The 15106-nt window shown below is 39.8% G+C and overlaps 4 protein-coding genes across 6 annotated transcripts in view; 3 read left to right on the top strand and 1 right to left on the bottom strand.

Moving 5' to 3' along the window:
* Positions 1–381: 381 nt before the first annotated feature.
* mrps31 (mitochondrial ribosomal protein S31) lies at positions 382–3361 on the bottom strand. Its single transcript, XM_019864219.1, has 7 exons — positions 3028–3361; positions 2442–2852; positions 2174–2326; positions 1667–1810; positions 1509–1585; positions 978–1118; positions 382–915 (listed from the first exon to the last, which is right to left on the bottom strand). Exons 1-7 carry the CDS (start codon positions 3138–3140, stop codon positions 680–682), a joined length of 1275 nt encoding a protein of 424 aa, XP_019719778.1. The 5' UTR covers positions 3141–3361; the 3' UTR covers positions 382–679.
* A 68-nt stretch (positions 3362–3429) lies between these two features.
* taf6 (TAF6 RNA polymerase II, TATA box binding protein (TBP)-associated factor) lies at positions 3430–8735 on the top strand. Of its 3 annotated transcripts, none has more exons than XM_019864192.1 (15): positions 3430–3623; positions 4170–4327; positions 4425–4511; positions 4607–4760; positions 4839–4895; positions 4976–5063; positions 5203–5326; positions 5517–5594; positions 5676–5777; positions 5879–6061; positions 7076–7150; positions 7237–7362; positions 7451–7624; positions 7751–7942; positions 8226–8735. In XM_019864192.1, the coding sequence occupies exons 2-15, from the start codon at positions 4172–4174 to the stop codon at positions 8511–8513; spliced, it is 1884 nt and encodes a 627-aa protein (XP_019719751.1). In that variant the 5' UTR covers positions 3430–3623; positions 4170–4171; the 3' UTR covers positions 8514–8735. The 3 variants fall into 3 exon arrangements, with proteins under 3 accessions (XP_019719751.1, XP_019719750.1, XP_019719748.1); XM_019864191.1 differs by having other exon boundaries at positions 3431–3623; positions 4976–5095; positions 5205–5326; positions 8229–8735; XM_019864189.1 differs by having other exon boundaries at positions 3431–3623; positions 4976–5095; positions 5205–5326.
* Positions 8736–9569: 834 nt separating this feature from the next.
* Positions 9570–11808, top strand: LOC109512471 (diamine acetyltransferase 1-like). Its single transcript, XM_019864280.1, has 6 exons — positions 9570–9691; positions 9787–9838; positions 10345–10428; positions 10537–10638; positions 11224–11264; positions 11414–11808. Exons 1-6 carry the CDS (start codon positions 9629–9631, stop codon positions 11591–11593), a joined length of 522 nt encoding a protein of 173 aa, XP_019719839.1. The 5' UTR covers positions 9570–9628; the 3' UTR covers positions 11594–11808.
* A 2566-nt stretch (positions 11809–14374) lies between these two features.
* The window catches only part of LOC109512473 (diamine acetyltransferase 2-like), a 3159-nt gene continuing 2427 nt past the window's right edge, over positions 14375–15106 (top strand). The window contains exons 1-2 of the mRNA XM_019864282.1: positions 14375–14501; positions 14617–14668. Coding sequence (XP_019719841.1) covers positions 14439–14501; positions 14617–14668 — 115 coding nt within the window. The 5' untranslated portion in view covers positions 14375–14438. The remainder of the gene's footprint in view (positions 14502–14616; positions 14669–15106) is intronic.

Below are 15106 nucleotides of genomic sequence, written 5' to 3'. Positions count from 1 at the left end.
TGCCAACACATCACCATGCCACTCAAGGACATGTTTAAGGAAAAGTGAACAAAATGTGGAAACGGGAGTGTTTTCAAATGTCAAGCTGTGCCTTAGGCAAGCTTTCTCACACGGTAAATAAAGCAGAGAGTGACCACTTAGAAACTGCATGCCTCATTGTTCATATGTTCAACACTTCCTCATAAAGGGCACATGGTTCAAGTTCTATTTAAACTTGCACTGTAAACGAGCTGAGGTCCTTGATGCTACATGCCAACATAAACCTATTTCACTGCAAGCCAAGCAAAACATCGTCAATCAAAATGACAGACGGTTCTCAACAGCCCCTAAAAACACAGAGGTTCAACCAATTTACCCCATAGACAAATAATTAGCAAACACCCATGAACAATGTTATTTTAATGACGTTACCACTGCAACTGAAAACATGACAGTCTTCCCTCTGTTGCACACTTTCAGACTGTTAGCCTTCATAAATATTAGTTGTACCTCTACTTTCCAATGAAACTGAATGAGGACAGTGAATTACATGTTTTTAGAATACAGTTGCTTTTTACAATTTATTACATCTAAGAGCTTTTACATGATTTGACTTTCTACACACAATTTTGTTCGCACTGCCTAAAGAGAAAATGGTCCTTTTGTGTCGTTTCAGAGATTGCATCACACTGTCCAAAATTTAGTTAAGGTAGACCTCAGCCTCTTTGAGCACATCCTGTTTTTGATTAAAGTAGTCTCTGAACCAGAAAATATGCTGCTTCTTCTCCTGGACGGTCAGATAGGGGTTTCTGGACAAACCGGTCACCACAAGCTCCATGAAGTGTCGTACTGGTCCCTGCCTGGGGAAGCCCTCCTCCAGGTGCTTGTCCAGGAAGACGTGCTCATGGAAAGGGACACTGGCCTCCTCCTCGAGGCCTGATGAAAGGAAAGAACACGTCATTGTTTCCTCTATATCGTCACAGCAGCTATTGACTCACCTGCTTCATTGTCAATAGGATACTGCCACAGTTTCCCCTCTTTGGTCCACTGGATCATTTCCTCAAAGGCATTTCGGGGCATTTGGTTCGCAGAAGAAGACAGCTGGTTAGCAAAGTCGGCGTCCCACAGGGTTGGTCGGGCTAAAAAGCAGCATTATGTAAATATTGGGAGAGGGAAAAAAAAACCTCTACATTTAATGGTCTTTTTTGGAGACATATTTTGTGGTGGGGTATGAATACATCCGTATTTAGTACAATTAATATTTCAAAACGATTCGTTATTAAGGAGCACATTCATCTATGACTTTACTAAGAAGACTGGACTAGTTTGATTAATGTACTGTTATAATAATAGGCTCCTCACAGATATATAAAAGTATAATAATATAAGAATAAGGCAGCGCAGTGACCAAGTGGTGAGCATGTCTGCCTCACAGTTGAGAGGTTGTGTGTTTAAACTTCGGCTTTGGCCTTCCTGTGTAGGGTCTGTATGTTCTCTCCCAGCTTGCGTGGGTTTAAATAAATTATTACCAAATGTTGCATCCAATTTGTCTTCATCAGTCGTGAATGAGAAAATGTTGAGTCTTCTCCCTGTGAACAAGTTCCTCCTAAAATAACAAATAAATAAACATCAGCATCTTTTCTGCATCACCTGAAGACAGGATCGGTCCCAAATTAAAACGACTTACTTTCTGCGAACGCTGTCCAGCTCTGCAGCGATTCCTCGATCGTGTGAGTAGCCCCGGCCATCATCATCAAAACGGATCTGATTGGCTGGCCAAGCGTTCTGTCGACTGGAATTCCTCCCCACTTTCATATCAGCTATAATCACTCTAAGAAATTATTGAGACATTCTTCGTTTTATGTCAGTCAACTGTACCACAACATTTACAAACCTAAACTCTAATATTTGTTTCATGGAATTATTTTTTTCCTGACATTCTGTTCTCTTCATTTTATAGCTTCTTTCTTGGCTGCACTGCTTCCTGTACGTGGATATGGATGTTAAATTTTTTTGTTTTTGTTGTCCAATTTAGATTTAAGTCTTTATTTCAGGTATGGGCATTATTATCTTTTGGCTCTTATATTGGATTTACTACACTGTGCACCTTGTCATAATGTTGTGGTCGGTGGGTGTAAAATTCTAACATGATGACATGATGAGAGCAATGTATGCTGGATTGACGCTAATGTACCCCAGGTTGTTCACGTCACCCTTCTTGTGAGCCTCGGTGATGGCCTCATGCTGCCTCAGTTGCTTGAGCAGCTCAGACTCTGCATTGACACGATTAGGAAGAGTGGCAGCAGCAGCGGAAGCGGCTGCAAGCAGTTCTGGATCCACTGAGTGGCTAAAAAAAAAATCCAAAATAAATAGAGAGACACTGCAGTGTTGCTGCTGTGACCAGACAAATAAAAGTAAAAAACAGTTTAGAAAATGACGATAAAATTAAAATCTCCTCTCACGTTTTAGCTGAAGCCTCTTCTGAAGCCTTTTGAAACATGCTGATGGTGCTCTTCAAAGCTGGTGTGGACTGAGACTGGGAGAGACTTTGCTTGACTTTCTCGTTTTTTAACCTCCTCTTGCTGGTGACATCCACCTTCATGGCTCGCAGAAGATGAAGTAGATTCTCTTTCCCACTCTTGGCTGCAACAGGCGAAACTTCTTTTCCCTTAACGTCATAATTCTTTTTTACGTTGTCGCCATGATTTGGCTCATGAAGTTTGACTTCACTGGGTTCTTGGGTTGGTTGTTCATTCACTGTTTTGGTTTCTGTGGGATCAGGCCCTTTATCTGCATTATTGGAGTTGTGTGCATTTTCACCCAATTTGACTGAGCTTGTGCTGAAGTATTTTGTCGTACAAACACTGGACCCCCTAAGAGAAGAGCAAAAACATTGCGGTATCATCAGTAACAAGCCACTGGCTGCAATTCATCAGTAACTTTTAACAGTTTAGATGCATACGCACTGAACATATGTAGCTTATTACAAGTGAAAATGGTATTCATTTGGATGAATAGTGTCGTCAAAATTATAAAAAAGCAACTTACCTTAAAACTGAAAAGGTAGCCGTGTTACAATCTATTAGTGAAATACGCGACCCAGATATATTAAATGATGAATTATGAGCTACATGCAAGGTGCGGGATATGTAGCTAATCATGATTATTTCAAAATATGTCCTTCCACGCTCCGAACTTATTATGTCTGTTGTAACCGCAAAACGGTTCCCCGTCAACTTGAATGGTGAAGAGTTCCACGACAAACGTTGATTGTGTTCTAATGCACATAAAAATCAACAAGAATAGTTGAGACAATCTATATACAGAGATTTATCAAATCGATAAACACTTTTTTGTAATATTTTTAAAACACGGCTTGAGCATTGCTCTGTCCAGTGACGTACGGTAGTCTCGCGATAACACGACCGGAAGTTGTCTCAAAATGGCGACGGAACACAAGCGCTCCATCACGAATGGAGGTTCCTGTTGCTGTCCGCGGTCTGCCTTGTTATCTGTACTGAGAGTGAAGTGTTATAGCTAAAGATTAGCTTTGCGTAAAATGTCTAGTTGCATATTTCAACAGTGAGTGCTCATATTCGTGTAAGTTACTGCTTACGCACCCGAAAGGAAAACGTTTTATACAGGTAAATTGAAAACTCTCCACTTAAGCTAAGTCCCTTCGCTTCCTGGCTAACACACAACTGTTTTCTCAAGCCTGCTAGAACCTCATAATTAACACCACATACGAATTAGATGTACTTTTTACGTTTGTTTTTTTAAGTTGAGCCGTTTGAGGTACAGCGTTGATGTACGTGAAGTCAATGGCTCGTTTCTTCTCTCCGTTAGAGCGATTTGCCCGCCTTCTTTTCACTTCACAACTTAACAGTATCCCTGAACATAATTTATCTTTTGTATGTTTATCAGAACTTTATGGTTTCATTTCCGAGTACGAACCAATGAGTAGATGTGTAAAAAAAAGCTGTATACGCTGTTTAAAGTGGTCAATGTTTGAATAAATTACCATAATTTGGGCTTTTCCCTCAATTATGATCAATCCATTGCACTTCACAATGAGAGGTTGAAGTCCGACCTTTTCCCATTCTCTCTGAACTTTGCGTTATGCATGTGTCCTTAATCATGATTTGTTGCACATGAAATGTATTGAATTGACAAACTGTGTATTTTGTTAGTGATGGCAGAGGAAAGGCGTCAGAAGCAGTGCTCGGTAGTCCTCCCTACAGAGTCCATGAAGGCAATGGCAGAGTCGGTGGGAGTGGGCCAGTTACAGGAGGATAGCTGCACAGCCCTAAGTGAAGAAGTCAGTTACAGAATTAAAGAAATTACACAGGTACACCACAGAGATGTGAGGCAAAACACTAAAACGTTTGTGGGTGTCACTATTGTCAAGCGATATGCAATAATTTTTTTTTTTTTTTTTTTTTAAGGATGCTCTTAAATTCATGCATCATGGGAAGAGGCGTAAACTAACCACCAGTGACATTGATAATGCCCTCAAACTTAAAAATGTGGAGGTAAGGAGGAGAATATGCTTATTATATGAAACCACTAAATTTGATAACATTTTTTGTGTAAATTATGTATTTTAAGTAGATTTTGCTCTTCGTAGCCCCTCTATGGATTCCAGTCGCAAGAGTTTATCCCTTTTCGTTTTGCAAGTGGTGGCGGCAGAGAGCTTCATTTTTATGAGGAGAAGGAAGTGGACCTGAGTGATATTATTAACACACCTCTCCCCAGAGTTCCTCTGGATGTGTCTCTTAAAGGTATACCAAATATTTTTTCTTACTGTCTTACTCGAGTGAATCTTCCTCAGTCTTGTCCTTTTGCTATACTTCTTTCAGCCCATTGGTTAAGTATTGAGGGGATTCAACCTTCTATTCCGGAAAATCCACCACCAGGTAAGACTGTCTTGAAACACAATGTAATTTAAAAATGATGGGGAAAGATGATGACTTACTTCCAATGCACTGCTTTGTAGCACCAAAAGAACAACAAAAAGCTGAATCCACTGAGCCCCTCAAAGTTGTCAAACCCGGTCAGGAGGAAGATGGTACCATTCAAGGCAAAACTCAGGGGGCACCGGCTGCTGATGGCAAAGGTCACGATTTAGTTTTTATATTCAAATGTGACGTTCATTTAATTCCTCCCATAAAAAGGTAATTTTCTTTGAAACTGTCTTTTATTCATTCTGAGTATATCCATTTCAGGAAAAGAGAAGGGTCCCATCAGGTTGAAACCTCGCAGCACGCATGAGCTTTCTGTGGAACAACAACTCTACTACAAAGAGATCACTGAAGCATGCGTGGGATCCTGTGAAGCCAAGAGAGCTGTGTGTACATTACTATTCATCTTCACCAAAACCTAGATAACAACTTGACATAAAATGTTAATTGTATGATAAACTCTCATTCAGCACGTTACATGCAGAGAAACAATTTACTTTTGTGTGACTTTGTAATGAATTTGTAACTTTAAAATCAATTAGGAATCATTTATTTGCTCTATGTTTTGCCATTCAGGAAGCCTTGCAAAGTATTGCCACAGACCCGGGACTGTATCAGATGCTTCCAAGATTCAGCACCTTTATTTCAGAAGGAGTGAGTATCTTTTAAAACTCCTGTCACATAGTTTTTCAGTTTTATTAGCTTGTAAATGCTCTCGTTTTGATCTTGCGGTAGGTTCGTGTTAATGTGGTGCAAAACAACTTGGCTCTGCTGATTTACCTCATGCGGATGGTCAAAGCACTGATGGATAACCCCACGTTATACCTGGAGAAATATGTGAGTAAAAGGAACCACGGTTTATTATTAGTTGGGACGTACTATGTACTTACGTTGTTTTGTTTTATGGTCATTTTTTTCTGTTGTTATTTCCACTGTAGCTGCATGAGCTCATTCCGGCTGTGGTGACATGTATCGTGAGCAAGCAGTTGTGTTTGAGACCAGACGTTGACAACCACTGGGCTTTACGGGACTTTGCCGCTCGCCTTATGGCGCAGAGTTGCAAAACCTTTAGCACCACAACCAACAACATCCAGTCTCGCATCACCAAGACTTTTACTAAGGTGACTTTTTTATTCCACTATGCTCATTTTAAAAGAGCAGGTTTTGTCTGTTCTAAAAGTGGTATTTACTTTTTACTTGTACTTCCTCAAAATGTGCTCATAGACGGCATGTCAACCCATGGCAGACCTCAACTAGACGTCTGTTTTCCCTCAAGAAACACATTAGATAGATATTTCATCCCAAAAACCAATATTGTCACAGCAGCAATATTCACGCACACACGCACTCAGGTTGTGCAAATAACAGAGTACTGTACAAACAAAAAGCAGGAGCGGCATTGAAATAGTTACATGTAATTGTCATGAGTAAATGTAGCCTATTTAGTCGACAGGGGGCAGGACAAAAGAACCAGCAAAATGAAATGAAAGGCAATGAAAACCTGCATGCAAGAAGACAGTTCAAATACAAGCGAGATGGCTGCTGCTAAGAAGAGAATCTATTACTCCTAAAGTCTTATGCAGTTACCATCTGCCTTATTCAACTATACAGGCCTACTCCTCCAACTAAAAAAAAAAAAAAAAAAACTCTAACTCCAGTACTGTACCTGATTTCACGTTCGAGGCCACGCCCCTTATAGGCACACATCCACTACACTACAACTCGGACATACACACAGGACAATTAGATTTTATAAAACAAGTTAATTCCGTGAAATTCTCTTTATGTTTTACACAGTGCTGCGCTATTTTTCTTCGTCATCAAAAATGGTAACACAAAACTGGAACACATTAATGGTATTTCAAAACATTTCAATTGGAAAATAATAGTTTCTGATCAACATTTAAACACGACATGTTCATTTTAAAATAACTACAGATGAGTCAATCGTAACAACAATTGCATGGTCGTCTGCTGAACATCTTCCTTATTCAACTATACAGGCCCACTCCCCCAACTAAAAAAAAAAAAAAAAAAGTGAGGTGGTAATAACATCGATTATTATTTATGAGTGCAAATTAAAAAAAAAAAAAATCTCACGCTTTTTTTTTTTTAACTTGATTTGTGTTTTTCAGAGTTGGTTGGATGACAAAACCCAGTGGACAACGCGATACGGTTGCATCGCTGGACTTGCTGAACTGGGACCTGATGTGAGTTTTCGGCCGGGTTCCTGGTTTGGTTTCTTGAACATTGTTCGTGTTACATCAGCACAGCTCTCCCACCTTTGTCCCTAAAGGTGATCAAAACGTTGATCCTTCCTCGGCTTGCTGTAGAGGGCGCTCGCATCAAAGCAGTGATGGAAGGACCGGTGATCTCCAACATTGATAAGATTGGAGCGGACCATGTTCAAAGTCTTCTACTGGTATTAACATCATAGTCATAGGTTTTACGTGAATTACTGCTTATGTTTGTTTTTAAATTCATAAAATGGAAAATATTTGTGTTCCAAGAAACACTGTGCCAGTGTCATTGCCAAGATTCGACCTCCACCTGACAACGTGGAACAATATCGGATTGACTATGGTTACCTCGCACCCATGCTGTGCTCCCATGTAATGAAGGCTCGGACTCAAGCTGCAATGCAAGCTCAGCAAGTCAACAGAACAACGTTAACAATCACACAGGTACACTGACATTTGACGATGCAGCGGCGCCATGTTTTGTATTCTTACGAACTTCTACTAGCTGAATGCTAACGCATACTATAAAATGTTAGACTAGCTGACAATGGATGACTGTTTGCCTTGCAGCCTCGTCCGACCCTCTCTGTCTCACAAAGTGGACTCAGTGCATCAACAGGCCCTCGCACTCCCAGTATCATTAAAGTTCCAAGCTCCCTCACCCTGATGTCGCCGAGACCAGGGACCCCATCACAGCCATCGCCCCCTGCCACCAAGTATATCGTCATGGGAACCAGCGCAGGATCCGCCTCAACGCAGCAGGTACATTTACATTTTGTAGCAATCGCAGTTGCCTTTATAGAGACTCAAGTGGTCTCGAAAACAGTAGAAATGTGGTTTCAGTAACCACTCACGCTTCATGAGGGCGGGAACTGAGCCCTGCTGCTATTAGCGCGAGTAAAAATGTTTTAGAATTGTCTCTATATGGTTTAAAATCCAACTACAAACTATGCTCCCTCCCAAAAAAGAATTTAGTAGAATTTCAAACTCATTTTACAGCACTACAGTATACAAGCATTCATTTGTATTTGTATCATTTCCCCAGCAGGTAATCACCATCAACTCTTCCCAGTCTGCTTCAACGGTTACAAGCACCGTACCCAGTGCCACGTCAACCTTGCAGCCCTTGGTAAAAGTAGAACCAGGAAGTGGCCCCACACTCCCCGGTTCGCGACCCATGCAGAAGTACATAGTGGTATCACTTCCCTCATCCAACTCTTCCATGGAGAATAAGGGTTCTGTAATCCCAACACCCATCTCAACCACACTAGAACCGACGGGGAAGACGGACCGTTCAGAGTCTCCCGGTGCGAGCACACAGTCGCCACACTGACACTTTTTACTGGAGATTTAACATGCATTCAAGGACTGTGTTTGGGGTTGACGCGAAAACTTCGAAATGGTGCAAAGGCAGGTGTTTAATCATACACTGTAAATATACGAATGCCACACAAGAGGCAATCTGTCACAGTTTCTTCCTCAGTTCCAATTGATTTCATGCTTTTTTTAATTTTTATTTTTACTCAAAAATAAAATTTCACTTTGTATTTGTATTCCTACTTGTTGACGTGTGGATGTTTCAATTGTACAGTAATTTTTGCCATTTAGATTTAATGCCTCCTCACCCTTCCCCTAAGCAAAGCCAACGGTGATAAGGACAAGTTCACAATTAACATTCAAATGGTATATTTGAAGAGTCAAAGTAACGTATTTATTTGTCCTCATTTGCGTTGTGATATCCAGGCTCTAATATCTTACTTTGTTTACACTGATACTTGTACGAGTATTTAAATAGTCCTAATCGTACTGTTGACATTTTGTCATTTGACCAAAATGATGCCTAACAAATAATCAACAGCACTTCACTGTCGCGAGGCTTCAGACAAGATGTTTTCAAAGGGAAGTGTCCCCTGAGCTTCGGGTACCATCGGCAAGTTGCAACAGCGATATTAGACTGGAAAAAAAGTGAAAGTCCTGAAGAAAAAGTATTCTATTTGTGTGATTCTTTTTTTCTCTGTTCAGCTTCTTAGAGAACACCAAGTACTGCAAAAAGTAGACATTGCACAGTTCGACTCGTGAATTTAAAATGTTATTGGTCAAATTACAAGCTGTCTGGATGTATTTGGACTTGCAGGATAAATAAGAGGAATTAAAGGCAGATTTTAAGTGTAAACTAGCTATTTGACCTTGATATTGTAAACATACTGCATACAGTATGAAAATAAAGTTTATTAGGCCCATGCGTGACACATTACGGACCAGCTAGAGGATGCTGTTTTGTAATGTGAACGAGAACATACCAAGGGCGGATTTGACCCAAAAAAAAAAATTCTCACTATATGTAAATGTTATATTCTGCACCTCCCCCTGGTTGCAATGTACTTATAGACATCTCCCGATCGCGGAAAGGTGCATTTAGTTCAGGACAATTAGTTGCCTGCTGCAGTCATGAACTTTGCTATTCGACTTGCAACAAAAGCAGATTTTAAAGACATATGGAGACTGCTCAGGGTGAGTCTGATGGATTCACAAACTATATGTAGCTGACATAAAATACATCAAGAGTGTAAACAAAAGTATCACCGCTTATGTGCTCCTTTTTCTAGGATTTGGCGACCCATCTAAAAATGCTCGACCAGATGATACAGACATATGAAGGTATTATTTTTCAAAATGCATTTCACTTGACCTAACAGACTACTTAAATGAATGGCTTTAATTCCTCTTATTTATCCTGTTATGCCGAATACAGCCAGACAGTACATTTACAGTATATGCGCTTGACTGCATCTCGGTTAACTACGCTGGTACCTAACATAGCAATAATAATAATAATCATCATCATAATAAAACATCACATTGTATACCATAAATCTAAGCCATTATGTTGTATTTGGTAAGATATTTGCACATTTTGATTATTTTTTAGGTTTTTGATCTTTAAATGTTTTAGAATGTTCAACCCCACCCCCGGTGAAATGTTCTGAGTGTTTGCCCCCAGGTGAGGGTCACGCAAACAGCTCAAAAGACATTTTGTATGAACCCTTTCTGCTTCGGTGGGATACAAACGCCTGCTCGCCTTTTCTCGCATTCTTGCTTACCGACAGTGCAATGACGAATTGTTTATTCATTTAATTATTTTTATTTTTTTAATTTAACTTCAGAAGTGCAACACCATGGTTTCAAACAGAATCCCTGCTTTGAGTGTTTTGTTGCAGTGGTGCCAGATGAACATAAGTCTAAAGAAGGTAAAATGCTTCCATCCTTGTAACCTGCCTGTCACCTCAAAAACCTTGCAGTTGTATTGTATCCACTTTATTTGTTGAAGCTGTTTTTGATGATCGTCTCCACTTTAGGATTCACAACTGTTGGATGTGCCCTTTACTTTGACATGTACGACACATGGAAGGGGCAGTCCGTGTATTTGGATCATTTTTATGTGATGCCAGAATTCAGAGGTAAAAAGTTTTTCCGCATTATCAACACAATCTATCCATCCGTTATCTGATCCGCTTATCCTCACGAAGGTCAATACATCTTTATTTGTATAGCGCTTTCACAATAGCCCGCGGGTGTAACAAAGCGCTTTTCAGAACGATTAACATAAAATAATAATAATACAACAGAAAACATGACAAAAACATTGAGAATCAACAGTAAGTATTGATTCTTATTGGTCTGAACCTCAGATATGCATCATCCCTGAATTTACATTCAATTTGTGCTTGTTCTTGATGAAAAATGTGCACTGTTGTTGTTTTGTCAATAAATGTCAACCATATTTTCTGAAGTACATATACAAAGCCTATTTCTGACACGCAACGTAAAATGCACTTTCATGCATCCCATAGGGCTCATTGTCAAACCCGTTTGTTTCCAAGTTGTGAAAGTCAGGAGTGTCAGCAAATACCGACAACGACAAGTCTTTGTCAGTACTAGATTTAGTCTTTTTTTTTTCTTTTTAAATTTTTTTTTGAGGGGGTTTAAGTTTTGGATTGAAATACAATATTCCCTGCCTCATCAGTTTGTCGCTGTCTTCTCAGGATTTGGCATCGGAAAAGCTTTACTGAGCAATGTTGCAAAGGTAAGAATGCTTCAAAGTTGACTGTTGTTGACAAATTGAGAGAGTGGAGAAAAGAACAAAATCAACTTATTTCTGTGTTGCTCCATGTGCTTAGTGGAGAAAGAACATCGGGTGGATGGTCACTATAAAGCTTTGCCTTGTTTGTGCAGGTGGCCAAAGAGAAGGAGGGTGCATGGTTGCAGTTGAATGTGGTGGACTGGAACACTCCATCACTAGACTTCTTTGCTGCGAGAGGAGCTCAGGATATCACTGTTAAGGAAGGCTGGCACGTCATCCATTTTGATGGACAAAACTTGGACCGTCTGGCAAATGAAACCCGACAAAATTAGAAGTGTATTTGGGGAAAAGTAATTGACACGGTGCACATGCAGTATCCTATTCATGCGCTGGCTAGCTTGCAGTAGCTGAATTTGTTGAAAATGTAGCTGTTTTTGCCATCTGTAATGCCACAAAGACAATGACTTCCAAAAAGTTTCTCTGCAAGTTTCCCCACTGCACACACTGAAAGTGCACTTCTTCATGCTTTCCCTGTCATTTCAACATTGTCAATGCATATTGACAATGCATAAATATTTCGCATACAAAGCAAATAAAGCACCCAAGTGAACACACTAAACTTACCTCTGAACGTGTTTTTCAATGAAAAGGAGCCACTAATGACATTAATGAAGATATTTGCATCTCACTCTGTATGTGTGTGTGTGTGTGTGTGTGTGTGTGTGTGTGTGTGTGTGTGTGCGTGTGCGTGTGTGTGTGTGCGCGCGCGCGCGTATACGTGTGATAGTTGTGTATGGGGATTTTATGCAGTGTGAAACTGCATAATGCAGAGTAACTTCATCTAAATTCACACGTGTTCTTGCAATAGGTGTGACTCCTTGGAACATTCTGCCGACTCAAACAAGTACCTTTGACGCGGATTATTTCGAATCATAGCATGAAAGTGTCACTTTCCCTCAAAAAGGCTGCAAGGAATTCAAGGTGTGAATCTTTGATGAGAAGACTCTACAAATGTCCACAGTAGGTAAAGAGTGCGTGCTTCATGTTGATGTCAAAATCTCCTAAGAAATGTTGGTAAATATATTTTGGCCCTTTTTAAAAATAAAGTTCTCTCTCTCTCCCTATATATATATATATATATATATAACCGGTTCTTAACCTGGGTCTCAGGGGTTCGACGGAGCCTCTGCCATGGAGGGTAAGACACACGTGACTCAACACGTCAATTAGCTATGACACGCCCGCTTGGCCATCACTGGCTGCAGATGATCACGGCATTGCTTGTCCACTGATTTGGAGGATGTGTATGTGATGCCAGAACTCAGAGGAAGAAAATGTTACAGTGTGATCAGTAAAGCATCACTACGCCTTAAGTCATATTTGTTGATTTCTACTTGCGTTACAACTGAATTTACATTCAATTTGTGCTCTTGATGAAAAGTATATTGTGCAGTCAATAAATGCTATCCATATTTTCAGAGAGAGCTTGAGACCCTTTAAGACCGAGAGGATTGAAATCCTTTTCTAAAAATCTACTGTACACATGGAAGATATGGGGTTATTATTAAAGCTACAGCTTTGTTTCCAGTCTGTAAATGCAGTTTTACATTTTTAGTCAATTCGTACTACAGTCGCAAGCCCTTATACCACGATACAATCATGTTCCTTTTTGTGTAGGCTTTGGATTTTGGACTGAAATTGTTTTCTGCCTTATCAGTTTATTGATGTCTTCATCAAGATTTGGCATTGGAAAAAGTTGACTGAGCAATTTTGCGAAGTTAAGAATGCTTGAAGGTACACTGGTGACAAGCTATATACTGTAATTGTCTTGATAATCAGTCAGTGGAAATCATAGGACTGGATTTTTCACGTCTCTGCTGTTACAATAATGATAATAACTGATGTTATGTACAAAATTAATACTGTATGATATTGGAAGACATTTCAAACAGGCTGGATAGGGTCTCATCATGACCGGATCTTTGCAGGCCTTATTTAAAGCTCTTTCATGTTTGTGCAGGTGGCCAAAGAGAAGCACTATGTGCAGTTGCAAGTGATTGCGTTGACTGGAATGCTCCTTCTCGAGACTTCTTTGCTACGAGAGGAGCTCAGGACCTCACGGTCAAGGAAGGCTGGCACTTATTAAATTTTGATGGGGTAAGCTTAGACCGTCTGGCAAATGAAGCTTGACAAAATTAGAAGTGTGTGACCCGCGTTTTCACTTTCAGTCTTCTTAACCAGAGGGGGGAAAAAACAACTACGTAAAAGCAGTTATATAATTGTTAATGTTGGACAGTGCACCATCATCCTGAGATGTCTGTTGAATATTTTGGTCAATCTAGTGTCCAAATATAAAGAGCTGTCAGTTTGGTGCAGTGCAGTTCTGCACCCCTGCATTAAAACTCCAACCACAATAATAACGTTGTTGTGAAACTTTTTTTTTTTTTTTTTTTTAACGTGTAAACTGGAAAGGCAAATTTACGCAGTTTTTGATACATATAATAGATCTTCAAGACTGTTTTTTCCAATCTTCGTCATACCAAGGGACACATTTCAAGTAAGTATCTCAAGGACACTATAAACAGTCAGGCCTTGTGCCATCTTCTGGAAGATTGTTTTAATTGTTAGGGACTGGTTAAGTGATGTAGAGTGATAAGCAGAACAAGGAAATCCTCTTGCACTAGATGGCGGAAGGTACAATTAACCTGTGACAGTTTTTAAGGAGTGCTGTGAGATATTCTTTGTCATGTAAAATACTTGCCTTGGTTGGACAATGGATGGAAACCACATGCTGTAAAGATCGATCATATGTATCCAACGTGGGCAAGATTCTTGCCTTTTCAATATATAACAGTTTTGAAAGAAACCCCTTTCACAATAAATTTATGAGTGTGCTTGTAGGAACTAATGAAAAGCGGGGCTTTGCAGTGAGCAGTGGTTCCATGTGCAAAAAAATACCTTGTTGACCACTAAAATCAGATGAGTTCATGTTGAGAGAAATGGAACAAGAAAGCAGAAAAGCATTGGTGTAAAAAAAATAGATTTACTGTACATCTTACTTTGAAGGTTACACTGGCTTGTTGTGGGCAGGCCCTTTTCCTGCAAAACCTTCTGTACAGTATAAAAACATTTCAGGCAGATGCAGTCAATCCAGAAAATGAGCTGGCTGCTGCAATCATGAACTTTGCTATTCGACCTGCAACAAAAGCAGACTCTCAGGACATATGGAGAATGATCAGGGTGAGTCTGATGGGTTATCAGTCTATATGCAGCTAACAAAATACATACTGTATATGTACAGTGTCATCAAATGTATGGAAAAACTATCAACACTTTTATATGCTGCTATTTCTAGGATTTGGCCATCCATGAAAAAATGCTTGATCAAATGAATACAACATATGAAGGTATTGTGGTTTTTTTCTTTTTTTCATCCTTTCTAATCACTTGACACTTCAATTTTGAATAAAGCCAGACTGTACGCTTAGATCAGCAAATATTATTCAATGAAAAGGCGCCAATATTAGTGATGTCAATGTGTGCCATGCAACGGATTATTCAGCTGCATTTGCATGTGAACATTGTGCGGTGGCATCATACTTTACCCAAGTCATCGTGAATGCACACATGCATGCATAACAGTCATATTAACGAGCAAGTGTCATACAGTCTAGATGCTACCTGATCTGTGTTCTTGTACTGTACTACATGCGACTCATGGGAGCACTCTGTCAAATATTTGTATGTGTTTTGTATGACAGCATGAAGAAAAATGTATGCATGAATGTAGGTACACTTTGTGTGTGTGTGTGTGTGTGTGTGTGTGTGTGTGTGTGTGTGTGTGT

Source organism: Hippocampus comes, unplaced genomic scaffold, assembly GCF_001891065.2.
Source record: "Hippocampus comes isolate QL1 unplaced genomic scaffold, H_comes_QL1_v1.1 scaffold57, whole genome shotgun sequence".
Classification (NCBI taxonomy): Eukaryota; Metazoa; Chordata; class Actinopteri; order Syngnathiformes; family Syngnathidae; genus Hippocampus; species Hippocampus comes.
This window is presented reverse-complemented; position numbering and strand designations above follow the sequence as displayed.

Excerpts from the sequence above, each read along its gene's own strand:
- mrps31 (XM_019864219.1), bottom strand. The coding sequence starts at position 3,140 with ATGATTAGCTACATATCCCGCACCTTGCATGTAGCTCATAATTCATCA. Across the intron at positions 2,853-3,027 it reads GCTACCTTTTCAGTTTTAAG|GGGGTCCAGTGTTTGTACGA; the intron begins GTAAGTTGCTTT and ends CTCTTCTCTTAG. Across the intron at positions 1,119-1,508 it reads CAAATTGGATGCAACATTTG|CCCGACCAACCCTGTGGGAC; the intron begins GTAATAATTTAT and ends GCTGCTTTTTAG.
- taf6 (XM_019864189.1), top strand. The coding sequence starts at position 4,172 with ATGGCAGAGGAAAGGCGTCAGAAGCAGTGCTCGGTAGTCCTCCCTACA. Across the intron at positions 4,896-4,975 it reads TCCGGAAAATCCACCACCAG|CACCAAAAGAACAACAAAAA; the intron begins GTAAGACTGTCT and ends ACTGCTTTGTAG. Across the intron at positions 7,363-7,450 it reads ATGTTCAAAGTCTTCTACTG|AAACACTGTGCCAGTGTCAT; the intron begins GTATTAACATCA and ends TTGTGTTCCAAG.
- LOC109512471 (XM_019864280.1), top strand. The coding sequence starts at position 9,629 with ATGAACTTTGCTATTCGACTTGCAACAAAAGCAGATTTTAAAGACATA. Across the intron at positions 9,692-9,786 it reads ACATATGGAGACTGCTCAGG|GATTTGGCGACCCATCTAAA; the intron begins GTGAGTCTGATG and ends TCCTTTTTCTAG. Across the intron at positions 10,639-11,223 it reads TGTGATGCCAGAATTCAGAG|GATTTGGCATCGGAAAAGCT; the intron begins GTAAAAAGTTTT and ends CTGTCTTCTCAG.